This window comes from Rhodofomes roseus (genome assembly GCF_022264815.1).
Source record: "Rhodofomes roseus strain CIRM-BRFM 1785 chromosome Unknown C8Q71scaffold_16, whole genome shotgun sequence".
NCBI classification, from domain to species: Eukaryota; Fungi; Basidiomycota; class Agaricomycetes; order Polyporales; family Fomitopsidaceae; genus Rhodofomes; species Rhodofomes roseus.
Window position 1 is genome coordinate 679,354 of NW_025952972.1, and position 27,848 is coordinate 707,201.

Genomic DNA, 27,848 nt, shown 5'->3' on the forward strand with positions numbered 1-27,848 from the left:
TTCCGAATCGTCCTTGACTCTCCGCAGCAGGGACAACAATGACATCCCCTCTTGGACAACTGTATCCATGTCCCCGAACATCTTCATTCCAGGCATCCTGGGATGGCGCACTGACTCACGCCTACTCCGCTTGGGAGACCGGTTTGGCAAATGACCGGCCACACCCACTTAGGGTGCTTCGAATCCCACGCCCGCTGCACAGGCCTGCAATGCTACTAGTATGGATAATGGAAGGATAGTGCGTCTTCTTTTCCTAACAAGCCATACTCTACTCGATCAAGATCGAGATGATGATTTGGTCTTCCCCGCTTATGACCTCAGCATTGCGGTCCGTCTTCCATAGCTAGGAAAGGACACCCCTTTACCTCCTCTCGATCGAAGTCCGGCCAAGCAGGGTCAGGAGAAGACTCGATCTGTGATTTGGTAACGTACAGTAAACTACCGAACTCGACAAGATGAAACAACGAAATGGGGTAATACATCTACGGATACACATCCAGATACAGAGGGTTGTCCGTGTCCGAGCCGAGTCCACCGGTCCAGGAGCCTGGCTAACGTACTCTGAATCCTAGCACGCCCACCGACACGAGTGCAGGCCTCACATCGCCTCGCCGGCCTTGCTCCCGACCCACTGCTCCCACAGCGCCTGCCGGAAATTCGCACACCCGACGTTCTCCGCGAAGCGCACGACCTGGTAGACGTCCCGGAAGTCGCTCGCGAGCCCGAGGCTGATGCGCACGACGCCGAGCTCGTGGCCCATGTGCTCCTCGAACGCAGCGAGCGTCACGTCGCTCGGGAGCCCCGCCATCGCGTCGCGCAGGCCCAGGATCGACGCCGCACCGCCCGGATTGCACATGCACCCTGTCCGCAGCGAGATGCTTGACTGTGACGCCGCGTACTCAACAAAGGTGTTGGGCATCATCTCGCCGGAGGGCTGTAGGTAGGCGTGTCAGCGGGAGTGGAGCAAGAAGATGGGAGGGCACTCACGAAGAGGAAGATGAGGGAGAGGACGGAGCCCGTATCGGACTGTTCGCCGACAGCCCGGAGTCGCCGCGTTGGTATCCGGGAGAGTATCCGCACGACTGGTGTCCCTGTTGTGTCGTGTCGCAGAGCAGAAAGCGAACCGACGAAATGGTGCATAAGGCAGGAAAGACGGAGTGGAAGGAACGGAAGATACGCGGACAGGAAGCGAAGGCCGTCGGTGATCGCAGGTAGGTTCAAGTAGTTGATGGTGCCGTCCTGCAGGATCCGTCAGCTCCTGTGTGGTCCCAGCGCGAAGAGACGGGCTTACTTCAAATCGCTCATGCAACTCGGAGGTCATCGTGACGATGTTCCCGGGCGCCTGCACGACGTCCACTGTGCCGCCGGCGAACCAGGGCCGCTCGAGCTTCGCAAGGAAGTCTTCCCGCACAACGAGCGCGCCCACGCCCGTTGGGAAGCCGAACATCTTGTAGAAGCTGATCGCCATCGCGTCCACGGGTGTCTCCGTGAGCGAGAACAGCGACGTCGGCGCCAGGGCTGCGGCATCGAGCAACGTGTGGTACCCCTGCGAGGCGGCGCACTTGATGAGGGAGAGTGAGTTCTTGGAGTTGGAGATGTTGGACTGGCCCGTGAGCGCAAAGAGCGATGGGGATGCGTGCTTGTTCTTTGGTCGGTTCCGGTGCAGGACGGACTGAGACAAAGGTCAGTATTCTGACTGATTACTTTGCGACGTGGTGCTCACCTTAGCTTCATCGACCTCCATACCCCCATGCTCGGTGCACTCGATGTAATGTATCGACGCGCCACGGTGGATCGCGAATTGTCGTATGCCATGCACGCTGTTGTGCGAGTCCGCGCCGAGCACGTAGCAGCTGGACTTGCTGAAGGGAAAGGATTCGCCCACGAGCTTGAGGGCGCCGGTGGCGTTCGCTGTGAAGACAACGGTATAGCCAGGTGGCGCACGGAAGAAGGAGAGCACTGCCGCGCGTGCTTCGTCTGCGCACGCGGAGGACAATTTTGATCTGTGGAGTAAGGGCAGTCAGTGTCATCGTCGGTGATTGGTGGTACGTCGTTTTGATAAACCAGCGCGAGGAAGCGAGCTATGCTGTCAACAGAGTGCTGCACGACAGGCCAGGACAGTTCGTAGCGGATGCACGGGTGGGTATCAGTGCCACAGACGTTCCCTTGCCGCAGCCGGGTTCGGCAGTATTGCGACTCGTAGGCAAGCTGACAAGAGAGGCGTAGCGTCGGCAAGCAAGATGCCATACGACCACGCCTGAGCACCAATGGAGAGGCCTGGCGCATGAATCTTGTGCAATGGCCTTCATTCTTGGATGACGCAGTAGCGTCAGCGTATGGGGCGCGTCATTCAATTACACGATAGGTCGACAGGCAGTGGTTTCAGTCTGCCGCTTCGCGTCAGAGCTGTCGGACCAGGGTTCGAATGGCCCTCGTCCAGCAACTGGGCCATTCGGATGTTTCGCCAGACATATTCAAGGTACCGAAAACAGACGCTGTCTGTTTGCAGTTCGGTGCCTGTGGCACATCAAGAACCGCGAAAATAATAGGAGCATGGCACACAGGCACGGCGCAGACAAACGACTAGCCAGGCAAGGAAAGACAAGGGAATAAGAGTACGTACGAATTGCTGACCGAATGGGTGTTTCCGAGGATGTTGCGCTGAAGGAAGCCGGTGTGGACCCGGATCAAGCTCTCGGGGTAGAGAGAGCCGCCCATATAGTCGACATACGTCTCCCCTGAACGGTCAAGACGTGAGAAGTCGCTGCGGCGGAGGGCGTCCAGGATCCAGGTAAGCTGGTACTCGGGGAACTCCTTGAGGAACGTCTTGTACGCGTTGGCGGCGGAGTCCTCGAAGATGTCGACGGCGGAGGCGGAGTAGGCGTACAGCGGCGGCGGATCGAAGCTGCGCTTCTCGTCGTGGAAGCTCGCCGCTGTCGTCGACTCGTGGTCGTGCTCGTGTGGCACGTCGAGGTTGATCTCGAACGCGTCAGCCGAGGTGCAGCCCAGGAGCTTTGCGGTGGATCGCTTGCGCGAGATGGCCCGGGGCGGCGGAGGTGCGAGTTTGGCGACGCTGTGGTGGTGGGTGCCGATGGAGGAAGAGTGGTGGTTGCCCATGGCGTCGAAGAGAGGGTTGCTCGGCGGATGGAGGAGAGCTTTTGCGTACAACTCGGGGCGTACTGGGGAGCCTGGCTGGGCCGCGGTGGACGGTTTATATATTGCGATCGGGGTCCGGAGGATGTACTGAAGAGGAATGTTGCTAGCCAGCGCCCATCAGGAGATCCTGGGTCGATATGGAGAGAGATTGAGGAGGATCTGGCAGGGAGACCTGGGATTGCGGACTGAACGACATGCCTCCGCTGTGGTGGTTGACCGCCGGGAAGTTCTATGGTTACCGGATTGGGAAGTGGACAGAGGTGTCTTCGCGGAATCAAACTGTCAACAAGCCATCATATCCCGTTAGTGCGATCGCTTTCCGAGGGCAGATCGACGCCTCCGAGCCCGAGAAGATATTTCCGATGCGAGCGCCAGCACCGTGATCCCACAACGCCCACCGTCTGCGTCCATCCATAGGATTGCCCACATTGTCGCCTCGCAGTTTGGTCCTTCCCCGTCGCCCAGCTAGGCCGGAGCTACCTTGCCACAACCAAGCAAGCGACCGGGTGCGGTAAAGCACAACGGCTGCTGCTCTCGGAGACGCGTTAATTGAGCTCCATCGCGCATCGACGGATCTCGCAACTTCTTCTCATACGCATGGGAGCGCGACGCTGTTGCGAAGGAGCAAGACACGCCCCGAACAAGAGACACGTCGCGGGCCGCCAGCCAGCCTGATTGCTGGCGAGCCTGCCACAATAGCTGCGGGCTTCTGTGGGCTCGCGCGTTCACACCGTCGCCGCACTGCGTGGCCCGCTCCACCGCTGTAGCAGGCCGCAGCCAAGGACGCGGCACCAGTACAGCTGGCCTTGTACTGTCAGCATGGCGTGCTCACAGCTCTGCTCTTGTGCTGGAGGGAAGAGAAGGTGCTGCTATTCATACAGCTTGTCAGCCGTGCCATCTACAGCACCGCGCGCAGCATGTAATACGAGGGGTAACACATTCTGTCGCGTGGCCACGAGACAATCAGGGCGTGACAGCGAACCGCGTTAAGCTCTAGCTCAACAAGGGCAGCACTTATCCCGACAAACGCGACAACGGGCTAGCACGTAATTACGACACACGGAAGCATGCACGTCCGCTGAAGCCTTGTACTCGCGATCCAGGCATACCGCGGAGAGAGCCAAAACTGCAGGGAAGGAGGCTGCGATGGGAAACGGCCGCCGTGCGCCGGGCACGACGCTCGACGTGCAGAACAAGCAGCCTGTGCGCCGGTTTCGTTCGTGTATGAGTTAACGTTCAGAACGAGCAATTGCCAATGGGTCCTGCTGCTTCGCGCCCCGGTCACTTCGAAGCGTCATCTGCGCCGGCGCGGAAGGCGTCGATGGAAGGTGCGGGACCGAGCGCGATCTTGCGTTCGGGGCGGTTTCATCCCGACCTGCGGGCACGTATGTTCTTGCTCTTGTGGCATCAGCCCAGCGATTCCGGAGAAGGGAGAGCCTAACGCCGGGTTGTTCCATGAAAGACTTGGAATACGCAAGTTTCAATTTGACCGAGTGATGTTGACCCGCATCCTAGAGCACTGATAATAGCACGTCTCCACTTGGCACGAGGAACTGTTGGTCCTGCGAACATTGCACCAGGGAGGATCGCAGGAGAGAAGGGAGGCAGAGAAGCAGCAAGCGGGAATGGTAGCCCCGCCGCGAATAGAAGACAGATGGCACGGACACAGCTCACGATGCGTTAGAGTTGCACGGGCCGCATCATGCATTAACACAGTAGCCCATCGCGCCATCCGGACGTCTCGCGCGCTAGCGTCTTCGGCGCGATCGTGCTGGGGCTTCCGGGCGGCGCGGAGAGTCGCGCCTGTGGCACCGCGCGCGAATCACCCCGCGAATGCGAACAGCAGACCTACTGCATAGGGCTGTAGGCAATGCTTGATTCGCGATGGGGCGCGTCGATATGATCCAGGGAGCCGCCGACGCCAGTCTGCCAGGTTGCTCATGTGCATGGGAGCTTGCGCCGCAGGAAACCCCACGTGAGGCCCGAATAAGGATGGTGTTAGCCTCGAGGCTACGACACGCTTCTCGTCAAGAAGCGGCCGCTTGGAAAGACCCTGCGTCCAGGCGCCGTATGTGTACCTAGCTAAGTTAGTACGGGGCACTTAGGAGGATCAAGGGTTCCGTGGCACCTGTATTGAGAACACGGATTCGGTAATGGTCGAGGATGACGCAAATAAACCTCGGGGGTTCGGTGTTCGCGTTTGAGGGGACGTTTGAGCCGCGGTGCCACTTCGAACTCAGGCTCCGCGAGCCAGACGATGGGTGCCAGCATTTCCAATCGGTGATAGTCCAACGCAAATTGTGACCGCTGAGTCGCAAGTACTCCGCACCGAGACGTTGGACGGACCACATGGGTGTGTGTGTGACGGATGAATGGCTAGGATCCGCACAGATACGCTGCTTGCGGGACTGCTTTGCTAGCTAGCGAGTCGGAGTAGCGCCAATCTTGTGGTGAAACAGGGGCCTATTCAGTTCTCGGAGACCATGCTAGTACGCACACAGACGCAATGGACCATACTCAGCTATTCAGACACGGACGCGACGCCGATGGAAGGAGCGGGAGTCAGAAGTTGGCGCCATAGGCTACGATGGGCTGCGCAATAGGTTTAGAGAAGGTAGTACGGCGCGCTTGCAGATGCTACTCCTGAAGGCAGAATTTGTCGCAGGAACATCAGAGGCGGCTGCTCTTGAAGCAATTGGTTGGCACGCCACAGGGCGAGGGGGGCAGAGAATGCTCTCGGAGACCTCGAGAAGTACCGCCCAGGCCGAGAATGGGATTGCTCATCAGCCGATCATAGTTGACAAGATAGACAGCTTGATGACAAGTACGGAGAAGCCAGACCAGGGCCAGGAACCCGTCGGAGAGCAGTGGAGAAGAGCACTCGAGGTCGCGTATCCGTGATGGGATAGCTGTAGAAGAAGCTCGTTGACGTGACTGAGACGTCTTGGACTGCTCTGCAAGGGTTTCCCGGAATTCGTAGGGATTCTCGTCAACGTGGATCGTGAGCACTTACCGTGTGGGTTACAGCATGACATGGCGAGCACTTGAGGTGTCTGCTGAGGAAATCAGACCCCGCGAGACCTGCCCATGATGTTGGCCACCCGTGAAGCGATTGAAAGCCTAGGGACAGGAACGCGCCACAATGCCAGTCAGCGAGTTTCAAACAGACATTCTCGACAGTTCAAAAGTTGTGGGTAGTGCGAACAGAACTCCATGATGAGCAGATGATGCAGGAAGACACTAGTTCCGTGGTCCATATGTGAAGGAGGTGCGAGCTTCTGCATTCGCAGCGACATCTTGACTGACGTGCTAGGGATCATCGCATACGCATTGTTTGACTGAAACGGTCAGCTGCCTTGCTGTGTTAGCTCCACGTCAGAAGCGTATGTCAATGTCACAGGATGACGGAGAGCAGACTGGTACCACCGAACCGAGAAGCACGATCTGGCGCATATGCGTTTTGCGATGCATCTCTGGGAAACGGAAGCTCACCTTTGGGTGTCCCGATATGGAAGACTTAAATGTGAGCTCGCCATCACGAACACTAGCCACGGACATGGTACAGCGTACGCTGACGAGTCCACGTCCAACGTCGTGATGGGTTTGGACTTCGAAGGCATGATCAGCGAAAACGTGGCCACCGACTCGGGAGAAGGCGCGACGACGTACCATTCTTGGACACGAACTCGATCGTAGAGTATCAAGAGCGCCGTTATTCCCACAAGAGTCTCTGGGGATGACGTGGCTGGGGTGTAGCACCTGCGGGAGAATGGAGGTCGAAGACAAGCTGTGGGGGTTGTCCCGAGCCCGACGCCTTCGCAGTGACATTGTAAGTCACGTGTGCGCGTACTCGGGAATCGCCGATGGCTGCTTCGCTGCGTGGTAGCGTAACTAGCGTTCCTGTGCTTATAAGTTACATCGCTCGCTCAATGATATGTTTAACATGGTCAGCTTGAGGACAGACACGGCTTTGTTCATTAAAGCGATTCCCCGACTCCTCCCGAAGGGAGGGAGGGCTCTGTCAAGTAGAAACGATATTGCGCCGGGGATGCCGTGTCGCCGTGGGAAATTCTCGTCCATATACGGTACGCGCGATACCGCATAGGGAAACTGTCCACATGCAAGCCGTGCGCTCGCGTCTGACCGAGGCTCTGCCTGGCTCTGTGTTCCGCTCGTGCGGCCGGATCTTCCTCCGGTTTTTTCCGAGCATATATAACATGCCTCCTGCCACTATTATCGAGACATTCACTTCAACACATCTTGTCTTCTCCCCTGAAGCAGCTGCCATTTCCATGTCACAACAACTAACTAGTATTGCCCCTACTTCCCAACTACCAGATAGGGCCTTGGGCTCAATACTAGTTTTACCAGACAGTGTCTCAGGCCCACTACCAGTTTTACCAGATGATTCTGCAGACTATATACCAGTCTCATCATCAGACAGCATACCACGTACAATTGCAAGTGTCCCTAATGACACAGTCCAAGGCATCATGAATAGCAATCCTTCATGGTTCTATTATACTGATGATTATTACCTGCAGCAATTACAATCCCTTACCAGAGCTGAATTATGGGCTGCTGTTTGTACATGTGTTGATCAGACACAAGGTATCAGGCAATCCAAAGCATCTTTGGCTAAGCAACTACTGCAGCATTTCAACTCATCTAAAGTGTTATTGGCAAATATGTCAGATGTTCTCCTGTGCCAAACATGCAACTGCTCTCTGCTGCTCAGTTCACTATTCCACTGTAGATATATAATTTTGAAGCATTACTATATACAATTATATGGCTGCAAGATTCTGAAATGTCTATGCCAATCTCCTATGCTTTCCAGTATAACACATGATGTTGCTCATTCAAGTACAGTTCCTGATATAGACCCTCATATTCTCAGCCAACTGAAATGTTTAGACAAGGACATTTTAGATCATTGTTACACCATATTTCAGACTGACCACATGAAGAGCAAAACAAGAGCAATGCAAATACTGGTTTCCAAGATATTGGCCATTAAGCAATATATCAGTGACTTGAGTATTGCTGAAGTGTACCAACAATACTTCACAGCTGTGACATACAGTGGCAACATGTTATCTAATGTGCCAAATCCATGCAATATTGTTGAAAGTATCTTGATTGCATACTATGGTGATGCTGTGATAAATGCAATATTCCATAACACACTCCCAGAAATAAGGAAACAGTGGCAAGTTCAGTATCAAAGAGACTATAGAAGGTTGAAAAGACAAGACAAGAGCATACAACTAAAGCAATCATACCTCAGTGAAGAAATGAATTGGCTTACCATACCTAGCACTGAGACTGAGCTACAATGTGCATACAATTATTGGAAAGCAACACAATGGCATTCTCCTCTCATCTGCTCTGTGTGCTCTAGCAGTGCCCATAGATTGAAAACAAAGATCTATAATATGAATCAAATCCCCAACATAGTGCATAACATGTCTGTTTTGCAGGTACCTGGACAGCCAAAGATTTTTCATGGAAACACCATAACACGTGATATGAATGTCATATCAACAACAACAGTGCTTCCTAGAACTCCTGCAGACATCACTGGGTATCTCTCAGTTGTATCTATTGGACCTCATAAAATCAAAGCCAGTGACCTGGGCAATACATTCAGAGTGCGAAAAGCCAAAATATGGCATTTTCTTCTTTGGTTGAAGCACCATAACAGATTATATGAGCAGATCCTGTTGGATCAGAGTAACATAGATCAATTTCCAGATGATGGTGTTCTTCCTGGTGTTGATGCTCAATTCATCCAAGACATTCACCAAAAAAGTGATGAAATCTTCCAAGAAGAAACAGCAGGTTTTACAGAACATCCTGCAGAGGCTTTTATGCATGACAACTCTAAACATGCAGATGATCAACCAACTGTACTGCTGGAACACACAGGTGTATCTGACCCAGAAGGAGACAGCATTAGTATACAGTAGTGATGCTGATACTTATGTTCCGCTTTAGGTCTATGTTGTACCACTAAAAGCAGAGTTTGAAATCTATGTAGATTATTGTATCATCTTATCTACACCACCCTCACTGCTCAATCGATGTTCATTCATATTACGGTTCAGGCACCCACATGGAGTCGGGGACGGCGCTTGCGCCGCTACAGTTAGATATTGAGTATAAACGTCAGCCTCAGAGAATTTGCAGTGAACACATGTAAGCCTCAATGTAAGTTAAGTAGTAACGGGCACCCGCCGCATGCTTACATAAATACGTGGTAGATGCTCAAGTTCGTGTTGAACTCAACATTTCTTTTTCAGTGTGGGTGTTTTACTTACAGCTGGTTGCACCGAGCTGGCTGCCATGCCCATTTTGTGCTCAGCGGGCTGCTTTGGCCCTGCAGTGTGCGTGCAGTACAACAGACTACAATTTAGACTCCGGCTGGCACTGGTGGCCCGTGGGCATACTTACTCAGCTAACTTCCGAGCCCCGGGTCCGTACCTGCTCATAAGTCCCATATATATGCAACAGCAGACACAATCCACAACGGAACAGCTTCGGTCGAGATTACTCTTCCTCTTCCTCCTCTTCATCGTCCCCCTCGTCCTCCGACACTTCCATCGCGGCCTCCCGCATCCGCTGCTTGTCTCGCCTCCGCTTACTGTTCAGTTCGTCCAGGAGCACCAACAGGTCCTCTTGCTCCTTCTCCACCTCGCGCTGCTTCTCCTCCACGGCGCGCGCCTCCTCCGCGAGCCGCGCAGCCTCTGCGCGCAATGCCTCGCTCTATTCATCGTGCTTGTCAGTGAAAGCGCACGTGTGAAGAGACGGGCGGGTAGTGGAACGCACCTCGTCGGGTTTCTGGGCTTCGGCAGTGAGCTCCTGAAGTTGTGCACGGAGGGTATCGATCTCTTTCGCCTGGTTGCGGATAACGTCTTTGAGGGAGGCGACGAGCATGGCTGTCTCGCCCATGCCTACAGAGGAACTCAAGTCAAAGGTCATACCCTGGTGGTAAGCTACTCACCTGGTGAGGACGACAACGAGTTGGGATCCGCATGCAACCCCTTCTGCACCGTATCTGCCCGCAGGCGCATAGTCAGCTAATGACCTCCCGTACACGCATACGCCCACTCACAATAATTCGACTTCCAGAAGTCGACGAACGCCCAATCGAACCACATCTCGCCCTCCTCGACCTCGGGCTTTGCCGCGGGCCCCGCCTGGAGGTGCGACGGCGCGCTGGGAGGCGTGAGGACGAGCGTATCGGGCCCGATCGCCTTGAAGCGGTCGTCTTCCCGCAGGCGGATGACGCGTCCGACGAGCATGTCGACTCCGAGGCGGGTCAGGATCGAGTGGATCGTCGAGCTGAGGAGCGTCAGCACGAAATAGGGAAATGCACAGGGGGATTGGCGGACCGTGTGATCTCACCGGGCTCCCGGTTGAATTCATAGCAAACGCCGAGCAGGAAGACGCACAACGCAGGGACGAGCGTGTCCGTCTCCGACATCTGGTTGATGGGCTCTACAAGCTGTGAGGCGCATCAGCACCATGGTCGTTCGCCACAGCACGTAGGGACAGTCACTCACGATCCCCAATGCACCCGCCTCCAAGAACTGTCTCGTCGCCTGCGGGTCCTCCCACAGCCACTGTGACAGCAGCGTCAAATAGCCTACCAACAACCGATCCCACTCCCTCGCCTCCCGATCCGAGGTGTCCTCACGGCTGCGGGAGAGGAACGCCAGTGACAGATGCTCGCTCAGAATTTGCAGCAGCGTCTGCGGTTCCTCCTGCTCAGGCTCCTCCTCCGGTGGTGGCGGTGGCGCGCCACCGTCCGCAGGAACGAAGAAGCTGCCACCCGCGCGCGCAGAGAATGCGCTTGGGGGGACGATGGAGCGCGCGAGGGTCTTGGCGTGCGTGGACGCGCGCAAGAGATGCGAGAAGAGCAGACACGCCATGTGTGTCGCCGTCACGGTGCTTATGCGGAGGGGCGTGGTGTGTGCCGCGGTGAGCGCATCTAGGAGGGGTGTGGCAGGTGCGGATTCTAGTGTGCGGTGATTAGGCTCGTCTTTTAGGATTGTATAGATCGATAGGACGCACCTGGCGGCGAAGCCATCCCCTGCACGATCGCCTCCGCAATTTCTTCTCGTTGGACGAAGTTCTGCGGAGCCTGTTAGTTGACACAGCGAACATGACATCGCGGCCGCACCTGGAACACGCCAAGCGCAGCAGCCCTTAGTTCCAAAACCTCCTTCGTCCGGCGTTCGCCCTCAAGGATGCCATTGTACTCGCCATGGAGGATGAGCTCGACCAAGATGTCCAGGGCAGATGCCGGCTCTAAGCGGTCCCACTCTTCGCCGTTCGTCTCCGGTACGGGCACGTATGGGGTCATCATCATCTGCCCAAAGGGGAAGCTACTCAAGTTGCTGGGTAGGATACGCAGCGCCTGGGTCGCACATGAATTTGAAAAAGGACAAATAATTAGTCACAGTACGCACCTGAGTCTTGATTGACGTCGGGAAGTTGGACGCAAGACCTATCTCAATGAGACAACGGCTGAAGGCGAATGCCAAAGGGTCAGCCATCTAGCATACATCATCAACCAACTGGACTCCAGCAGCGAAGGACTGCAGCTCACTTACATTGCCCCCTCCGCTCCTGGCGAGAAGTCCGACGATGCCGACCGCCATTGCAGTGTTCGTGCGCTTCTGCGGGACGTCCCATAGCTGCAAGGCGAAGCCCTGCGGCGGCGACTGATCGTGGGGAAGTGCGGGCGGGAACCCGAGAATCGACAGCAAGATGGGCGGCAGTGGGCTATTACGCATATAGCTCTGGACGTCATCAGCTGTCTCGACTGTATGCGCGATATCCGCGGAGGCCATACCTGATTGGACTGGTTGTATCTGAGCAGGCCGTCGATGCAGGCGAGCGCATCGTGCGCGACAACTCCACCCTCGATGCCGCCCTCGGATGTCACGATCGTGAACAGTCGCTCGAACGCGCCCTCGAACGCGAGTATCTTCTGGATCTCGGGACTCTGCGAGATGAGTGATTGTATGTCGAAGATGGCCTCTGCCGAGCAAAGCGTCAGGAGGTGACTTCAAACATGGAGGAGCGATGCACATGAAGAGACTAAACGCCAGCAGACGCAATCTGTCAAGGGGGCGGCGACGTGGCTCGGGCTTGGCAAGTCATCGAGTCTCTCCTAGGGCCAACACTTCTACTCGCCAGGCATATACGATGTTCCCGCCCGCTAGCCATGTAAGCAGAAGACCACACAAGTCAGGAATGGAAGGCTGGGCTAACCGAGTGGAGGAATGGACATGGCCATCCGGGGCTAGTGCTATAGCTCGTGTAGCTCACAGTCATGCTGACACAGCCAGTATGTATGTTTTGGCTTGACATATGAATGAGTGTGGCTCTGTCCGGGACGGCAGTGCAACTTCTGGCCTTGAAGCGGGCACTGTCCCCGAGTGGTACATGTCTCGGAACGACATATTCGGCTGGAAGGTATTCGGTCTGGTGCAGCAGAACAGCATGGACGGCGCCCAGGAGCAGACCACACTACGACGAAAAGGTGAACAGACATACCATGTCGGATAATCTCTCGCTTCTCTTCGAGAACGGCGACAAAGCTGGTCGGGCCCACGGGAGCTTTCAAGAAATATCCCTGGACGACCTGACGTCGGTTCTGCAACAGAGTCGACAGGAATTGAAGGATGGACACGCGAAGGTAGAATGAATGGTCCGCTAGGAGCGCGAAGAGCTTGTGGGCGACCTTCTCGTCCTTCAAGACTTGATCTGTATGCCGGAAGCCCAGCTCGCGTGCGTGCGGGCTAGCGGTGTCGTCGGCTTCGCACAAGACGTTCAATGTCTCGAGAACGGCCTTTCCTATGTCCGCATCAATCTCGGCGTCGTTCAGGAGCACATCTATGAGGCCGGAAAGCGTGTATTTGCCGACATCCGCTCTATGGTCGCGCGAGAGACCCTTGAGCGAGAGAACAGCCGCACGACGGTCGGCGAGAAGGGTGGAGGGTGAGAGTCGGTCGGCCAAACGAGCTATGGTTTCTGGTGCTGACTGCGGGGCACCCTGCGGCCCTCGTAGTGCAAAGTAGGTTTGGTTGATGAATTCCATTCTGGACACAGGATTTCTTCCGTTCCGTAGCACAGTAGCCCTGGCGCGTCCTTAATCTGTGCGGCAGTGAGACTACCGCGACCGATTGTCCGCGAATTACTCACATCCAATGCGGTCCCACACTATGCTCGCACAACTATCTCTGAAGGATATCTCACAGACCAAGTGCAGGCGGTAGAGACGGAGAGTAGAACCGACGAACACGCCGACCACGCAGTAGCGTTCTGTATGAAACTAGAGTGATGTTTCAAACGGTATGTAAGTAAGTACGGCCATTAGGTAAGTTTCTTACATAGGGTTTCAAACGCTAAACACGTGATTGGATTTTGCGGGCCTGCGGCGCGTCGCGCCACGAGTCCTCGTACATACACACAACATACACACGTTGATTTGACACTCGAAAAACCTTCGAGTTGCAAGGTAATTTTGCGTTTTGCGTTTTGCGTTTTGCGCAGAGCTCGATCCTAGGAAGGCGGCATGCCGTTGAAGCTCAGAATTGAAATATTGACAACGAAAGCCGGAATCTCGTCAGCGCTTACTTATATGCGGGCTGATACGTTGTGGGCGGCGCCGGTACAGGGTGCAAGGGCACTAATTGGGCACTAACTAATACACTGTGTATTGTACAATGAGAACGACAATGCAGCGCCGTGCATTATGTACGGACACAGAAGAATTAGAGTGGTCGTCCTCATCCGTCGAACATGGTCCCATCCATACGCACGCCCATGTTTTGCTTGACGTCCATCCCGAGCAACTTCATCTTGCCCGCCTGAACACGCATCAGCCCCAACCCCCGTCGACCAGCACACGCTGCAGCCACACGGCACTCACCTGGATGCGCTCTGCTTGCACCTGACGCAGCGCTTCGAGCTGCTCCTTGCTCATATACGTTTCGCGCTCGACGGTCTTGCGCTTGTGTGTGCTCTGGAGCGCGCGCAGGTCCGCGTTCGGGTCGTAGGAGTCGTCGGCTGGGGGGAGGTACTCGCCCGAGCGGAGCGCGGTCATCCGTCGCTCGTAGGCCTCCATATGGTAGAACTTCTCGTGCGGGAGAGTCGCTGGGCGGCGAAGTCAGCGTGGGCTCATGTTGGAGGGGCGCGCGACGCACCGGTGTTGTAGTCCTCCACGAACCGCGCAAATTCCTTCTTGGTCTGGTCCTTGGAGATTGTCTCGGGGTTGATCTTGCGCTCCTCGACGAGCCACGCGCGGAATTCCTGCTCCTTTGTGTAGAGGCTACGGATGTGAGTAAGGAGGTACACAACAGGGAGCGGCGGACGCACTCGGACTCGGAGATGATACCGTACTTGCCCCACTGGTGGCTCACGGCGCTGACACTGGCCTTTTTCTTCTGCGGGAGTGAGCATCAGGGCTGAGCGACGAGAGAGAGGGTGTCGACGCACCTTCTTCTCTTTCTTGCGCTCTTTCTTCTCTTTGTGTCTACGCTTCTTCTCCTTCCTCCGCCTGTGCCGACTGTCGTCCGAGTCGCTGGAGGATGAGCTGCTTGAAGTCGAGCGCGAGCGCGATCTCCTCCGTTTCCGCCTCTCCTTCGAATGATGTCCCCGCGAGGGCGAGGGCGACGCCGAGCGGCCATGCCGCCTATGGCCCGAGTGCGACCGCGAGTGTCTTCGGTGGTGCCGCCGTGGACTGTGCGACCGCGAGCCCGACCTCCGTCTATGATGCCTCCCATGTTGTCTGTCTGCTTCTCGCTCTTTCCCCTTGTCTTCCCGCTCCTTTCCTTTGCCTGAGTCGCGGTGCCGCTCTCCAGACTTCGACCTGCTGTGTGCGCGGCGGCTCGGGCTGCCCCGCGAGTCGTCCGGTCGCTCTTGGCGGTGTCTGTCTCTGCTGCGGCTGCGTCCCCGCATGTCTGCCACGTTGTTTGCTATCTTTTGTGAAGTCGACGAGAGCAAGCTAGATTGAGATGAATGAGGCAGCAGAATAGAGGAGGTGATATTATGCATTGATGTCTCAGTGGCGCTCGCGGTGCACACAATCACATGATCTACGCGACACCCGCTTGCAGACAATGTCGCAGCGTCGTTGTTTGTGCAGAAGTTCATCGTCGCCTGCAACAGTCGCAACTCTGTATTTGACTGGGCTATGATGTCGAGGAGTCGCTGGGAATTAGGAGGTTAGTCAGGACAGGGCTGTTAGCCGACCACTACAGGGTTTCGCAGTACTTGCGTTTTGTTATACTTAAGTACTTCGGGCCCGGGCAAACAGGCGGAGCTGTGCGTGCGCAATCAATGTCGTCGTTCGTCCTGCATGCCTCCTATAACTTACTGCCATCACATCGCCTCCAGCTTGTCTATCACTCGTTCCTCCCCCTCTGGTGCCTCACTTCTTACTCTCGAGCCAACATAGAATCAACAGACTGGTTATTATCGGTCAATGGCGACCGCTGACATCATTGTACTCGGTGCTACCGGTGAGCATCCTCGAAGTCGCCGTTGCCCACCGCCGGATCGCTGACGAGACCGCGAATCGACTGTGTAGGGTTTACCGGACGCCTGATCGTCGACTACCTCGCGCACCACCCGCAGCGCGCGTCCTTCACTTTCAGCGTCGCGGGGCGTTCACTCGCAAAGCTCGTCGCGCTCAGGCAGAGATATGCGCTTGACCACACCGTGAAATTCTATCCGATGGATGTGAGCAAGCAGGAGCAGGTCGAGGAGGCGGTCAAGAGCGCGCGAGTGGTCATCAGTACAGTGGGACCATTCATGTATTGGGGTGAAACGGTCTTGAAGTGAGTTTCTTTACGTCGGCGGGCGCGCGCATGTCATGGCGAGGGGCGTGAGCGTGGATGCTGACGCTGGCGAGCACAGGGCGTGTCTGAAGCACCGAAGACACTATGTGGACCTGTGCGGAGAGACGGCGTGGATCAGGGAGATGGTCCTGAAGTGAGTTCACCCCTCATTGCCCCGCAGCATCGGAGTACAACCCTTGTTCCCCTTGCGCAGGTACGACTACGTCGCCGCCAAAGCCGGCGTGCTCCTCATACCTTCCTGCGGGTTCGACTCCGTGCCCGCGGACCTCACCGTCTACCTCGCCAACAAGACCCTAAAGGCGGCTGCTGGCCCGCAGGCGTCGCTCGGGGACTCGCTCTCAGTCTACCGCGCAAAAGGCGGGTTCTCCGGAGGCACGCAGGCGTCGTTGATGGCCATCGTGGAGAACGTGCCGATCGACAAGCTGCAGGAGGCTTCGGTCGACTACGCGCTGGCGCCTGGTGCGTCTCCTCACCCCAATCTTCTGAAATAGAGCGGCTGACTGGGCGTAGCGACTGGCAAGCCGGGCGTGAAAGGCAGGCTCTGGTATGAGATCCCGTTCTCCGACTCGAAGCGGTACGCGATGCAGTTCTTCATGGCCTCCGCGAACCGCGCGATCGTCCAGCGTTCGTGGGGCCTCAATACTGTAGCCGCGGCGGCGACGGCGGCGAAGAGCGCATCACCCGGGGAACAAGAGGAGCTCGCGCGGGCGCAATACGGAGCGGAGTTCACGTACGACGAGTGCATGGAGCGGTGGTCAGCGAAGGGCGCGCTGGGACGGTTGAGTGTCGCAAGCGCAAGTCTGATGTTCGTGGTGACGATGGCGATGTTGCTGCTGTTCCCTCCGGTATGGCGTCTCACATAACGGCGGTGGGTTGTGACTAACTGAGGTGCTCTGTAGGTTCGGTGGCTCTTCAAGCGGTTTGGGATTCCACCGGGCCAGGGCCCGTCCAAGGAGTATGCTTTTCTGTCGATTCGCGTGACACAGGGCTGAGGCTGAGTGGTGTGCGATGTAGGAAAATGCAGACAGGCTTCTTCGAGATCACGAACTACTCAAAGTCAGTCCCAGCCCCCGGTGCGCCTGAGGTGCACATCAAGACGGCCATACACGGGCGGGGCGACCCAGGCTACCTTCTCTCTGCCAGTACGTATCGCATCCCTCCACGCCCCGCCGTCCGCACGCTGACCGCCACGCAGAGATGGTCTCCGAATGCGCGCTCGCGATCGCACTGGAAAAGGATAGGCTCCCGCGGATGGCGCAGGGCGGTGGGATTCTGACACCAGCAACGGCTTTCGGCGACGTGTTGGTGAGGAGGCTGGAGGGGACCGGGGCGTTCTCGTTTGAGAGCCATGTCTTCTCGCCGGAGGAGGAGAGCAGGAAGCAGCGATGAGGTGGGATACGGGTGTCGATATTCAGGTCATCTTGTTTGTATGTGCGGTCATTTCTTCATCCGTGCAGCGTGCTGATTGCGGGCCTGTTGATGTTTGCAGTACTTATACGATGTCGTCCCAGCTTGCGTACGGAATGACCGCGTTTCCCCGGATAAATGTCGGCAGAACTGAACATCGCGCGGGGCCCCGCGTCCAGGAAGCGCATCCCACTTGTGCACATCACTGCGACCCCAAAATTGTCGAATGCCCTCTTCACCTGTTCAGGTATGAATTCCTGGTTGAAATTGTGCAATGCAAATCCACAGAATCAAGTTTAGTGTAATCTCTCTGGCTCGGCCAGCCAGCCAGCCAGCCATGTTGGCGACGGTCTAGACGAGATATCAGTCCGCCTCCAGTGATCTGAGAAGTCATGCTTCGTGCCGCATTATCGTCGCCTGACAGTACCATGACTTCATGCAGCGAGCCGATAGCCGGGTATCGGTGGTATCGTATATGAAGACCTTTAACATGACCGTTCCCCCATTTCGACTACCCACTCAGAGTCTCAGACCATGTTTCTCGTGTCGCGGAAGGCACTACGATCCAGGGGCTCTTCCTTCGGGCTCGTGCGCAATCTCGCGACATTGACGACGCACCCCGCAGACAACACCCCGAGCCATGCCCCTCAAACAGCGCTTGGGGCCCCTCGACGACCGAAGAAGGAAGGGGACATCACCTTGATCTTTGGCGGGTTGGAGGGAGAGCAGGTCGTCCTCCCGGAGCGGTTCGCGGAAATGAAGCGCCAGCTTGTCAGGAACCCACAGCTGATAGAGGCGCGGTGGCGGAGCGTGCTGAAGGAGCTTGAGAAGGAGGTACGGGTGATCTCTCAGAAGGGCAGTGAGGTCAGTACCCTCAGTGCAGGTTTGACATGAATGAGTTGTGGCTCACAGAGTCATTATGCAGGTCGTGCCGCAGATCCCGTACTCCGACGTCGCGAACGGTCTGTCGGTGGAGCAGATTCGAGAGATCAAGGAACGTGGTGTTGTTATTGTCAGAGGCGGCGTGCCTCGAGAGGTTTGTCTCGCAAGTCAATGTGTGTAGCGGCCTTCTAAGTTGACGCCTCCGTAGGAAGCCCTCGGATGGAAGCAGTCCATCCGTGAATACATTGCGGCCAACAGAGACCGCGTCAAAGGTGTGCATACGTCTGTCATTCCCCCAATCAATTCACTCTGCCTTACGCACATCACCGCGCAGGTGCACCGGCCGACAACATCGTCTTCTACGAGCTCTACCAGAGCCCCGCCCAGCTGCGCGCCCGCACCCACCCCGCGCTCCTCTCCACGCAAGCCGCACTCCTCTCGCTCTGGCACAACTCCGCGCCGTCCGCCTCCCCCTCGTCCGCCGTGAGCCTACGCACGCCCATAGCGTACTTCGACCGCCTGCGCATCCGCCCGCCAGGGCCGAGCGTCTTCGCGCTCGGCCCGCACGTCGACAGCGGCGGCGTCGAACGTTGGGAGGACCCCGACTTCCGCGCGTGTTTCGCGAAGATATTGGAGCACGAGGATGCCCATGGCCGGGTGGACGTGGAGGCGTGGAGGGAACATGATGCATATGATGTTGCGCCGAGGCTCAGTGCGAAGCAGGACTTGTACGACGCACCGTGAGTGTTCCTCACCCGCGCAGCGTCGAATCACTGGGAATGCACGTACGCTGACTGTGCTTCTCGGCGTTCAGGAACCAGTGCACGGTGTTCCGCCCCTGGCAAGGCTGGACGGCGCTCTCGAGCACGGGCCCGCACGAGGGCACACTGCAGGTGCTCCCCATGCTCAAGCCCGCGACGGCGTACATCATGCTCCGCCCGTTCTTCGCGCTCCGCCCCGACGCCCCCGCGGACTCGCTCGCGCCGGACGACTGGGTGCTCGACCTCGAGAGCACAGCGTTCCCCGGGAGCGTGCCCAGGAAGGCGCAGGAGCTCAACGCGGAGAGCCACCCGCACCTGTGCCTCGAAAAGACGTTGGTAAGCATCCCGAGGGTCGAGCCGGGCGACCAGGTGTATTGTAAGTGGTGCCTTGTTTGATTTTGTGTGCGAAGGGTGGCTGACGGGGAACGGAACAGGGCATTGCGATACTGTGCATGCGGTTGAGCGCGAGCATGTTGGAGTGAATGATTCCTCTGTGCTGTATATCCCTGCCATACCACTGACGGAGCAGAAGTGGGTTGATGCATCGTTCAGAACCATCGAACTGTTATGACTGACTTGAGCCGAATCAGCGCCTGGTACCTCCGCGACCAACGGGCCACGTTTGCACAGGGCCTACCTCCACTGTAAGTCGTGCCAAAAATCCACATGGTAGAATCTGTTGACCAATGGTGCACTGCAGAGACTTCCCCGGCGGCGAGGGCGAATCGCAATTTGTCGGCCGGGTCGGGATAGAGAATATCACTGACGTGACAGCGCGGCGCATGTTCGGCCTTGCGCCGTTCGAGAAACCCGCGGATGCCTCCCCGGGGGAGAGCAACCTCATCGAGACGGCCAATCGCATCCTGGCCGAGTCTTGATGACGTCGCTTTGCGTATGGTTTGCATTCATATGCATTCAGATTGTAAGGATCGCTTTCACTGCGTGTATGTACTCTAGCTTGTAATCGTATTTTCAGTCAGTCTAGCTTCGCCCATGGGCAAGGGCTATATAGCTCAAGTGCTCATGCACATGCCCCGAGGTGGGCTTTGTGTGAGACCAGACACTCTGAACCTTACATTCCCATTCTCGTAACAGTCAAATCACGCTTCCTATGCCTTGCGGCGCGAAGAGTCGTGTCGAATACGCAAACGAGTATGTTACAGGCGCGAAACCAACTTACATGGACGGCGAACCCCATTCCCAAACCCCACTAATCCTGTTTTGCATCACGACACACCGCAATCTAAGGCTACATCACGTATCTAGTGATACATCGTTTTTCATGCTTCCATATTCCAGCTCAGCTCACAGGGAGCCTCAGTTTCCACTCCTGCTTGGCGAGCTCAGGCTTGCTGACCTTGTCGAGGGGATTGACCTGTCGTTGCTTGTCATGTTCCTGCATCCGCGCAGCCCACCCCTCAGGCGCCGTATCTGCTGCTTCGTCCCCCTCGGGCGTAGGCTTGGTCCATATTTCTTCGACAGCATCGCGTAGCTCATTCTCGAGGGATTGGAGGTCGGCTTGGAGTGAACGTGCCTCATTCTGGTGCTCTTCGGTGAACTGGAGGAGATGAGAAAGCAGACTCGCTGCATCGGCTGTGTTGGGGGCAATGTCAGTGAAGGTCTCTGCACTGAGAGAGTGACAGACCTTGGGTAGTGTTGAACCTCCCTACAAGTTTGGTGACGGATTTCAAGAGGTACTCTTCCTCGTCGACAGTCCCCTTTCTACCTGACCCGACCTTACGTTCGAGCTTCCGCTTCGAGCGCGAGCTACGCCTGACATTCCTGTGTAAATAGCCACGCTATCGAGGTTCATACGCATACGTACTTGGATGTGGTCCGAGAGACCGACGATGGTGCTTGCGTGTAGCGCGTGAAGGTAGTCGGCGCCATAGAGACATCGGTCATGACATCGACATCATGGAGTGCGACGTCCTCCACTCCATAGAATGCGTCTAGTATAGTGCGTAAGGAACTACAGTGATGAGAGTGCACTTTGTCACGTCCTACCTGGTTCTTCGACTTTGCGAACACGCAGCTCGCGCAGTCGGGCGACTTGCTTGCGCAGTTGCTCCCTCATTTCGTGAATGTCCTGTGCAAGTTGTGCCCGGCATTCAAGGGCACCGGGGTGCACAATTTCGACCAACAGCTCTGGATACGATCTCAGAGCAATCTGACGAGTTATGAGCAACCCCTCTGATCCGTAGTATGACCTTGCCACTCACAATTCGGCGTGCCTCTGAGAAGTGACTTCCCTCCACAAGTGTCTTGACCGCTTCTCGAACGTCTTCGGCGTAGTCGAGCAGTGAACGAGCGGCATCCGAATAGCGTTTCTTCGCAGCAAGGTCCTCTGTCACGACCCTGAGCAAAGTGCGTGACCATCGATTGAGAGCACAAACCTGCGACACGGTATGCCATAGACGACAGCTCGTCAGGCGGCAGCTGTTCTTGTATTGCGAGTTCGAACAGCTCCTGCCACTCGAGCGCTTTTTCATGTGCAATCATCGCCTTCATCGGTTTGGACGCTTGGCGGAACACTAGCGGCGTAGTCAGCACCTATTGCGAACAGATGTCGCTCCACGTACCGAATGCAGCGGAATGGAAGTCCCTGCGCTCGAAGAGCCAGTCGCCGTAGATGTTCAGAACCGACTGTAGACACATACATCACTACTGCAGCAGGGAGCCTCTAGATTCATACCATACCTTATACTGGTCCGTTGGCCGCCAAATGGCCAATGCTGCGTCATAGAGCTGATGCTTCTCTACATATGCCATCGCCTCATCGAAACGCTCCGCACCTACAGCCAGTGAGCATAATTCATTGAATATGTTGACAATACCTTACCAGCATCGTTGAGGTCTCTCAAGGCCTTCTCATAGCGCTTCAGGTGGTCATCTATCCGGAATCGTTGGTAGTGTGCATCGAGCGCCCGAAGCTCCCGCAGGAACGGAAGATACTCCCTCGGATCCTGAAGAGGATGCTAAGCCCTACGATCGAACACAGACAGGAGATACGTACCTTTTGGGCATGCTGCGCAATCATGAGCACAAGCGAGAAATCATACATTCCGAGTGCTGTATCGAACAGCTTGTCGGCGTCGACCAAGAAGATGATGTATTTCACGGCTTCCTCGACAAGCTGGGGCTCGCTTTCTGTGGAAGCGCGTTAGCATTGACGAACCTCCAAATGGGTATGTCACGCACCTTTGAGGCGTAGCAGCAAGGTCAGAGCAGCCTCGTGATCCGGAGGTCTTTTCACGACATGGGCAGTCAATATAGAGTTGACATATCGCTCCAGGTCTCGCATTTCCAGCTCCGTGCGGATCCCGTCGCATAGCTCCGCCACAATTTCCGCGGGGAGACTTCCTTGCCTGACGGATACAAAGTTGTGAGTAGGTCAACGAGCAATATCTACTGTACATACCCTATGCTCGTGAGGAAAAGGTTGATATAGTCGACGTCGTCCACCTGCTCCACGAATTGCGGTATCTTCGTCTTGAAGGACTCTTGGTCTTGCTCGACCAAGACGTTCAGTTCGACCCTGTGCTTCCGGCACGCCGCGAAGGCTTTCCCGTACTCACCACTGTTGAATATCAACACTTGTCTCATACACTGAGAGTCACACCACATACCTGTTGGTGTGCTGGCGCACCACTGCCATGACGAGCGGTCGCGGATTGATAGTCTCGAGATTTCCACGAGGCATCTGCAACACGAGGCTCATCGTGCTCGGCACCGCAGTGACTATCCGAGAGCCCCTCTCTACACGGCGTGACTCCCATGTCGGTAGTTCGGGAAGTTCTGACCCCGCTGGTGAGGAGGAGCATAGGTCGACTATGGTGTCGAGTGGTGCGAATTGGGCGACATGGGCTGACGTTGTGTAGATGAGGAAGCCGGAAGCGACTGTGAAGGAGGTCACGTTGTTGGCGAGGGTGCGCGCGGTTCCTTCGTCTCGGACGACATGGAGCTTGCCGCTGAGAGAGAGGCCAACGTAGAGGGAGAGCGGTACAGCCTGATCATCCGCGCGCGTCGTATACACCTGGGACGCAGTTGCGCAGAACTCCGGGAACGAGCATCTGAGGATCGGGATCGGGTTCTGTTGATCAACTGAATAAGTTGGTGGTATTAGTGATCAAGAGTGTAAGGGACCGATGATGGGGACGTACTCTCGAATATGTCACCCAATGGTGCTTGCCATAGGACCAGATCATCCGCAGACAACAACCTGCCATTACGGGAAGGCAGTTCGAGTTCGAACTCGTCGACCAGGCCATCGGGTGTTAGTGTCGCAACACGGACCACGTCAGGCGTAGACGCAGCCGTATCCGCTCCAAGGACAGCGAGGCGGGCAGATTTGCCACCGTCTTCCGTGTTACCAACATTAGATGCTCCAAGAACGACAATCTGGCGATACGATCGAGAGGTATTGGGCTCAATCACACCCTTGACGTCGCCGGCCCACAACTTTTCGGGTGACACGACTTTGCCTCGTCCTGGACCAATCCTGATATGCAGGTCGTACACCTCCACGTGCCCTGACTCCCAAAGTACACTGAGGACATCCTGCTCTGCACCGAAGGCAGCGTGTATAGGGACTGCAGTGCGCGGATTCTTCGATGCCGGAGGCTCAGATGGCGTTGATGGCGAGAGACCGAGGCTGAAGGCACACATTGGAGGAGGGACGTTCTGTGTGCGGAAGGGCGTGAGGAGTATGTTGGCTATGGCACAGTAAGAGTGAAGAAAGAATCAGTGCCCGTCGGAGTCGCGAGCGAGGAGGTACGCGTACTTCCATCAAAGACGGCGACGGAGCCGGTGTCGTTGAGTGGCTGACTGCGAGATGCATAGGTGTCCCATATGTACGTGCGCTGGATGATTTGAGCTGGGGAGATAGTGAGTCGGAGATGCCTGGGTGAATGCATGAGCACCCACAAGATGTTGTGAGGATGAGCCGGAGGGCATCTTCCGGGTGCCATGTCACGGACGTGAAACGTCCGGGACCGCCGGACGAGTCACGCGGCGCCGCGATCTCCTGCTTGAGATACCTGTCTTGCATAGTCAAGAGTAAACCGGGGTGTTTGTGACATGGTCGCCCGTGGATGCTCACCAATGGTAGTTACCCGTTGTCCAGAGTTGCACTACGCAAGGTGGCATCAGTCACGCGAAGACACTTCAACCAAGGCATTGGAGACTTCACCGATGTCCTCGTCATCACTTTCGATCCAGATGCTGAGCACATTCGAGTCCGCACTCCATGCCAGCTCCTTCACCCTATATCCCCACGTCCTCGAGGTCGCGTTCTCCGCCGGTTTGCGTTTTCCCTCATTCCGCTCGCGCAGCGCAAACTCACCATGCCTCAGCCCGTTCTGCTCGAAGAACACCAGGTCGTGCCTTCCTTCCTTGCCCTTCGCAAGCCCGTCTTCTACGCCGAACCGCTGCGTACTGGCGATCAGGTTTCCCGACGGCCGCCAGGCAAGCGCATGCTCCAGGCCTGCGACCGGCTCCGCCGTGCTTGACAGCGCGCCCTCGTGCGAGTATACCCTGACCATTCTGCGCGAGCGCGTGTTCTCTCCCTGCAACGCGGGGGGACATCAGCCACTGTCTCGGCGGACGTAGACCGGGCGCGGGCTCACAGTGGCAGGGGAGACCGCGGAGACGACGAAGAGTGCGCCGTCGCCCCGCCAGCTCACGCGGGGCATGCTGTCGTCGTCTGGGCTGGTGCCAACTGTGGACAGGTCCAGGCCGGCCTGTGCGGCGCTCTTTCCGAGGGAGCCATGGAATTGGGTCTTCTTGTCGCCCCATCCGAGTGCGATTGGAGCATCTGAGGATGGACGGTCAGCGTGTGGTGTCAGACCGAGAGCAGTGACAACGAGCCTTCTCCGAAATCGGTGGGGTGCAAGGGGCCCTCAACGAGGACGTCGAACGTAGACGTCATGAGGATCAGTTTCTCGTCGCCTGCATCGAATCACTCAGTGACAGTGAGATGATTCCTCGGGAGACGGCGAACCGGTTGTGAGGACGAGCAACGAGTCGTCGGGACTCCACGCGGCAGCGGTAATCCCCGCCTCGACTGAGCCAACCACGTCGAACTAATGGGCAATCGGTCACGACGTCTTTGCCTCCGGGAACCGACTTACCTGTGACTCGGAATGTTCGAGGAGAAGTGTCAACAGATCGCCGCTACGAGTAATGAGGACAATCGTGCGGGTGTCCGGAAGCAGTTTTAGACTAATTACTTCCTGAGTTGCAGTACTCTGTGGCGCTGACCCAGCGGACCAAGGATTGGATGAAACGGCATCAGATGCACTATATACCGCAATCTTGGTAGGGAGCTGGAATATGACTTCAGAAAGCAGCTCTCGCTCCAGATCACTCAGAAACTTGCCTGCTCGTCATCTTGAGCACTAAGTCTCCAAATATCTATCTCGGATCTGCTGTTGGCGTCCGTGGCCTCTGAGGCAGCGAACAAAGCATCTTCGTCCACATCAACAACGACGTGTGAGATACGTCGTTTAGATGAACGCCCCGCCGCTTCAGATGTCGATTGGTCTTGAAGACATGTCGGGATGACTTTCCAGGACGAGAGGTTACGCATCCCAGGATATGCTGCGATAGAGAGGATTTGTCAGTTACCACGGTATCTCTATCATGATACGTACCGAATATTCCGCCAGTTGTGAACAGCGCACAGTGGTTTGTAGTGACTTCGATCTACTGAACCTCGGCTCGAGTTGAGGTCCGAGGCGCAAATCTTAGCTGTGGCTGAAGATCTCGACTGAGATCTGCTCATCTCAGCGCTTTCTCTCGAGTCTCGGCGAGACTCCTCCTCCTCCTCCTCCTTTGCCATATACTACCTGTGCTGCTACCGCCCGTTAAACTGAAGCTATGGGAGCCTCGTATTGGGGACATCTTCGTGGCTGTGCGCATCAGGCTGGACTCAACAAAATCTCTCAGGCTCTGTCGACGACCTGCTCATTGAGCAGTACGAGTGTCGTACATCCGTCGTCTTGACGTTCTAATGGTCCATCTATGCCCGAGCCTCTCTACGGAAACAGTCCAACCTCGATAGCAGGACAGGATGATTGCGGGACCACAAGCCACTGGCATGCATGTCGCAACGAATCGTCATTCTCAAGCTGATGACCAGCGCGATAACGCCATGACCATCTACGAGGCCGCCCTTTCCACAACGGACTGTCAAGTTTGCAGCAGGAGGCTTTCCCGGCAAGACCGTTGCAGTGACTCGTCTGGATTCTGATCGCGCCAGTAGTAGATTGGGATCAGGGCTAGAACTATACTACTCGACGCGCTGTCTGCTCGAGAATGCCGCCTCGTATTGTTTTGTGCGGTGAGAGCCAAATTTCAGACTGAGGATGCAAGCGCCACTGACCGCGCTAATCGCAGACCCTATCGTGTATGAGGATGAGGGCAAAGCGGTGCTTGAAGGCGTCGCGGAAGTTCTAGTGAGCATGCCACCATAGAGTTCGCATGACACAACAACTGACCTCTCCTGATCAGCAATTGGATCCATCCGTAGATCGAGACGAGTTCATTCGCGCCCTTCGTCCCGGAGGCCGTTTGGAAGGCGTGGTCGGATTGTACGAGCGCAACCAGTCTACTGGACGGATCGGTCACTTCGACAGAGACCTCATTAGCAGACTTCCTCGGAGCGTGAAGTGGATCGCGCATGTGGGTGTCGGCTACGACAAGGTCGACGTGGCTGCTTGCAAGGAGCATGGCATTGGCGTGTCGAATGCTCCTGGGGCGCTTGATGAGACGACGGCGACTACTGCTCTCTTCTTGCTCATATCTGCGCTCCGAGGATTTTCTGCGGCAGAGCAGAGCTTGCGGGCGGGAAACTGGAAGAATCCTCACTCTGCCGCGAATGCACACGACCTGACCGGACGAACCCTCGCGATCCTCGGACTAGGTGGTATCGGGCTTCGGCTGGCCGAACTCGTCCATGCGTTTCCGATGCGCGTTCTCTACCATAACCGACGGAAGGTCGCGAATGCGCCGGAGTGGTGTGAATACTACGACAAGGAACACCTCGACGATATGCTTGCACAGTCAGACGTGCTCAGCGTTCATGTGCCGTTCACAGAGGAGACGCGGAACATCGTAGACGAGCGGATGATCCGCAAGCTGAAGAAGGGCGCAGTCATCATCAACACTGCGCGCGGGCAAGTCGTCGACGAGGAAGCCATAATGCAGGCTCTCAAGGACGGCCATGTAGGTGTCAGGCTGCACCCTTGTCGTCCGTCTGCTGATGTGACGTCCTGTTAGCTATCTGCAGTTGGCCTGGACGTCTTCCACAACGAGCCGAACATCGATCCGCGCTGGTATCGCTTCCCCAACGCTGTCCTTCTTCCCCATGTCGGGGGATCAACTGCCGAAGCCGTCAGGACTATGGAGTTGTGCGCTCTGCAGAATCTACGCGACTTCGTCCTTACTGGGAAAGGTAGAGACCTAGTAGCAGAACTCAGGTAGTCGAATAATCCAGCCTCAGTCCAGCCACAACACTTGAGCAATGATATAAGCGTGGCACCGCCAGGATCAACGACCACAGAACACCCCAAACTGACACGATCATCCATTCACCGTGAATTTCAATTTCCCACCTGATTGCCGCGCAACACTCTGTCTTGTGAATTTTTTTGTTCTCTTGAGTCTTTGGACGTTTAACATGCTCATGCACAAGCTTTACTAGTACTTAGACAGGCTCGGTGCGACTCGAGTCGAGCAAACAGCAGCAGGACAATGGCGAGGA

General features: G+C 56.3%; 8 protein-coding genes across 8 annotated transcripts; 4 read left to right on the top strand and 4 right to left on the bottom strand.

Annotated features, from left to right (window-relative positions):
* Window positions 1-387: 387 nt before the first annotated feature.
* C8Q71DRAFT_165585 (PLP-dependent transferase) lies at window positions 388-3,233 on the bottom strand. Its single transcript, XM_047916715.1, has 5 exons — window positions 2,624-3,233; window positions 1,724-2,003; window positions 1,292-1,672; window positions 988-1,239; window positions 388-934 (listed from the first exon to the last, which is right to left on the bottom strand). The coding sequence occupies exons 1-5, from the start codon at window positions 3,115-3,117 to the stop codon at window positions 599-601; spliced, it is 1,743 nt and encodes a 580-aa protein (XP_047776840.1). The 5' UTR covers window positions 3,118-3,233; the 3' UTR covers window positions 388-598.
* Window positions 3,234-8,642: 5,409 nt separating this feature from the next.
* Window positions 8,643-8,951, top strand: C8Q71DRAFT_689010 (uncharacterized protein; the record flags this gene model as incomplete). The annotated part of the gene is made up of 1 exon (XM_047919839.1): window positions 8,643-8,951. A coding segment is annotated over one exon (309 nt), but the record flags the coding sequence as incomplete, so codon positions are not given.
* A 560-nt stretch (window positions 8,952-9,511) lies between these two features.
* On the bottom strand, window positions 9,512-13,520 carry C8Q71DRAFT_771592 (p115 like vesicle tethering protein). Its single transcript, XM_047924361.1, has 13 exons — window positions 13,375-13,520; window positions 12,727-13,326; window positions 12,020-12,207; window positions 11,778-11,966; window positions 11,634-11,720; window positions 11,345-11,581; window positions 11,236-11,296; window positions 10,725-11,179; window positions 10,554-10,666; window positions 10,274-10,503; window positions 10,163-10,216; window positions 9,988-10,112; window positions 9,512-9,924 (listed from the first exon to the last, which is right to left on the bottom strand). Exons 2-13 carry the CDS (start codon window positions 13,268-13,270, stop codon window positions 9,709-9,711), a joined length of 2,499 nt encoding a protein of 832 aa, XP_047776842.1. The 5' UTR covers window positions 13,271-13,326; window positions 13,375-13,520; the 3' UTR covers window positions 9,512-9,708.
* A 324-nt stretch (window positions 13,521-13,844) lies between these two features.
* On the bottom strand, window positions 13,845-15,212 carry C8Q71DRAFT_771597 (uncharacterized protein). The gene is made up of 5 exons (XM_047924362.1): window positions 14,671-15,212; window positions 14,551-14,618; window positions 14,379-14,503; window positions 14,105-14,328; window positions 13,845-14,042 (listed from the first exon to the last, which is right to left on the bottom strand). Exons 1-5 carry the CDS (start codon window positions 15,130-15,132, stop codon window positions 13,962-13,964), a joined length of 960 nt encoding a protein of 319 aa, XP_047776843.1. The 5' UTR covers window positions 15,133-15,212; the 3' UTR covers window positions 13,845-13,961.
* A 446-nt stretch (window positions 15,213-15,658) lies between these two features.
* C8Q71DRAFT_725368 (Saccharopine dehydrogenase-domain-containing protein) lies at window positions 15,659-17,423 on the top strand (the record flags this gene model as incomplete). Its single annotated transcript, XM_047921692.1, has 8 exons — window positions 15,659-15,695; window positions 15,764-16,013; window positions 16,093-16,167; window positions 16,228-16,493; window positions 16,545-16,879; window positions 16,934-16,989; window positions 17,049-17,176; window positions 17,230-17,423. The coding sequence occupies 8 exons, from the start codon at window positions 15,659-15,661 to the stop codon at window positions 17,421-17,423; spliced, it is 1,341 nt and encodes a 446-aa protein (XP_047776844.1).
* Window positions 17,424-17,711: 288 nt separating this feature from the next.
* On the top strand, window positions 17,712-20,079 carry C8Q71DRAFT_165867 (uncharacterized protein). Its single transcript, XM_047916716.1, has 8 exons — window positions 17,712-18,305; window positions 18,367-18,477; window positions 18,532-18,595; window positions 18,658-19,063; window positions 19,138-19,460; window positions 19,519-19,615; window positions 19,675-19,728; window positions 19,785-20,079. Exons 1-8 carry the CDS (start codon window positions 17,976-17,978, stop codon window positions 19,960-19,962), a joined length of 1,563 nt encoding a protein of 520 aa, XP_047776845.1. The 5' UTR covers window positions 17,712-17,975; the 3' UTR covers window positions 19,963-20,079.
* Window positions 20,014-25,819, bottom strand: C8Q71DRAFT_165871 (IkappaB kinase complex IKAP component). The gene is made up of 24 exons (XM_047916717.1): window positions 25,738-25,819; window positions 25,464-25,684; window positions 25,216-25,410; window positions 25,086-25,167; window positions 24,953-25,033; window positions 24,712-24,899; window positions 24,276-24,651; window positions 24,186-24,216; window positions 24,011-24,123; window positions 23,868-23,960; window positions 23,248-23,799; window positions 22,714-23,188; window positions 22,506-22,664; window positions 22,286-22,452; window positions 22,101-22,234; window positions 21,927-22,050; window positions 21,785-21,879; window positions 21,667-21,730; window positions 21,481-21,618; window positions 21,307-21,431; window positions 21,092-21,254; window positions 20,910-21,036; window positions 20,730-20,857; window positions 20,014-20,677 (listed from the first exon to the last, which is right to left on the bottom strand). Exons 2-24 carry the CDS (start codon window positions 25,671-25,673, stop codon window positions 20,385-20,387), a joined length of 4,113 nt encoding a protein of 1,370 aa, XP_047776846.1. The 5' UTR covers window positions 25,674-25,684; window positions 25,738-25,819; the 3' UTR covers window positions 20,014-20,384.
* Window positions 25,820-26,163: 344 nt separating this feature from the next.
* On the top strand, window positions 26,164-27,618 carry C8Q71DRAFT_165989 (D-isomer specific 2-hydroxyacid dehydrogenase). Its single transcript, XM_047916718.1, has 4 exons — window positions 26,164-26,426; window positions 26,483-26,541; window positions 26,597-27,310; window positions 27,365-27,618. Exons 1-4 carry the CDS (start codon window positions 26,402-26,404, stop codon window positions 27,566-27,568), a joined length of 1,002 nt encoding a protein of 333 aa, XP_047776847.1. The 5' UTR covers window positions 26,164-26,401; the 3' UTR covers window positions 27,569-27,618.
* The last annotated feature ends 230 nt before the right edge of the window (window positions 27,619-27,848 follow it).

Bases quoted from the DNA above. Each gene is read 5' to 3' on its own strand.
- C8Q71DRAFT_165585 (XM_047916715.1), bottom strand. From the start codon at position 3,117: ATGGGCAACCACCACTCTTCCTCCATCGGCACCCACCACCACAGCGTC. The intron at 2,004-2,623 runs GTACGTACTCTT...CTTACTCCACAG, and splicing joins ACCCATTCGGTCAGCAATTC to ATCAAAATTGTCCTCCGCGT. The intron at 1,673-1,723 runs GTGAGCACCACG...CCTTTGTCTCAG, and splicing joins TGGAGGTCGATGAAGCTAAG to TCCGTCCTGCACCGGAACCG.
- C8Q71DRAFT_771592 (XM_047924361.1), bottom strand. From the start codon at position 13,270: ATGGAATTCATCAACCAAACCTACTTTGCACTACGAGGGCCGCAGGGT. The intron at 11,582-11,633 runs GTGCGTACTGTG...TGTGCGACCCAG, and splicing joins CGACGTCAATCAAGACTCAG to GCGCTGCGTATCCTACCCAG. The intron at 10,217-10,273 runs GTGAGTGGGCGT...GCCTGCGGGCAG, and splicing joins CTTCTGGAAGTCGAATTATT to ATACGGTGCAGAAGGGGTTG.
- C8Q71DRAFT_771597 (XM_047924362.1), bottom strand. From the start codon at position 15,132: ATGCGGGGACGCAGCCGCAGCAGAGACAGACACCGCCAAGAGCGACCG. The intron at 14,504-14,550 runs GTGCGTCCGCCG...TCACATCCGTAG, and splicing joins GGTATCATCTCCGAGTCCGA to CCTCTACACAAAGGAGCAGG. The intron at 14,043-14,104 runs GTGAGTGCCGTG...ATGCGTGTTCAG, and splicing joins TGCAAGCAGAGCGCATCCAG to GCGGGCAAGATGAAGTTGCT.
- C8Q71DRAFT_165867 (XM_047916716.1), top strand. From the start codon at position 17,976: ATGTTTCTCGTGTCGCGGAAGGCACTACGATCCAGGGGCTCTTCCTTC. The intron at 18,306-18,366 runs GTCAGTACCCTC...GTCATTATGCAG, and splicing joins TCTCTCAGAAGGGCAGTGAG to GTCGTGCCGCAGATCCCGTA. The intron at 19,616-19,674 runs GTGGGTTGATGC...GAGCCGAATCAG, and splicing joins ATACCACTGACGGAGCAGAA to CGCCTGGTACCTCCGCGACC.
- C8Q71DRAFT_165871 (XM_047916717.1), bottom strand. From the start codon at position 25,673: ATGCGTAACCTCTCGTCCTGGAAAGTCATCCCGACATGTCTTCAAGAC. The intron at 21,880-21,926 runs GTAAGGTATTGT...CACTGGCTGTAG, and splicing joins GAGAGACCTCAACGATGCTG to GTGCGGAGCGTTTCGATGAG. The intron at 21,731-21,784 runs GTATGGTATGAA...ATGTGTCTACAG, and splicing joins GGCCAACGGACCAGTATAAG to TCGGTTCTGAACATCTACGG.
- C8Q71DRAFT_165989 (XM_047916718.1), top strand. From the start codon at position 26,402: ATGCCGCCTCGTATTGTTTTGTGCG. The intron at 26,427-26,482 runs GTGAGAGCCAAA...CGCTAATCGCAG, and splicing joins GCCTCGTATTGTTTTGTGCG to ACCCTATCGTGTATGAGGAT. The intron at 26,542-26,596 runs GTGAGCATGCCA...TCTCCTGATCAG, and splicing joins AAGGCGTCGCGGAAGTTCTA to CAATTGGATCCATCCGTAGA.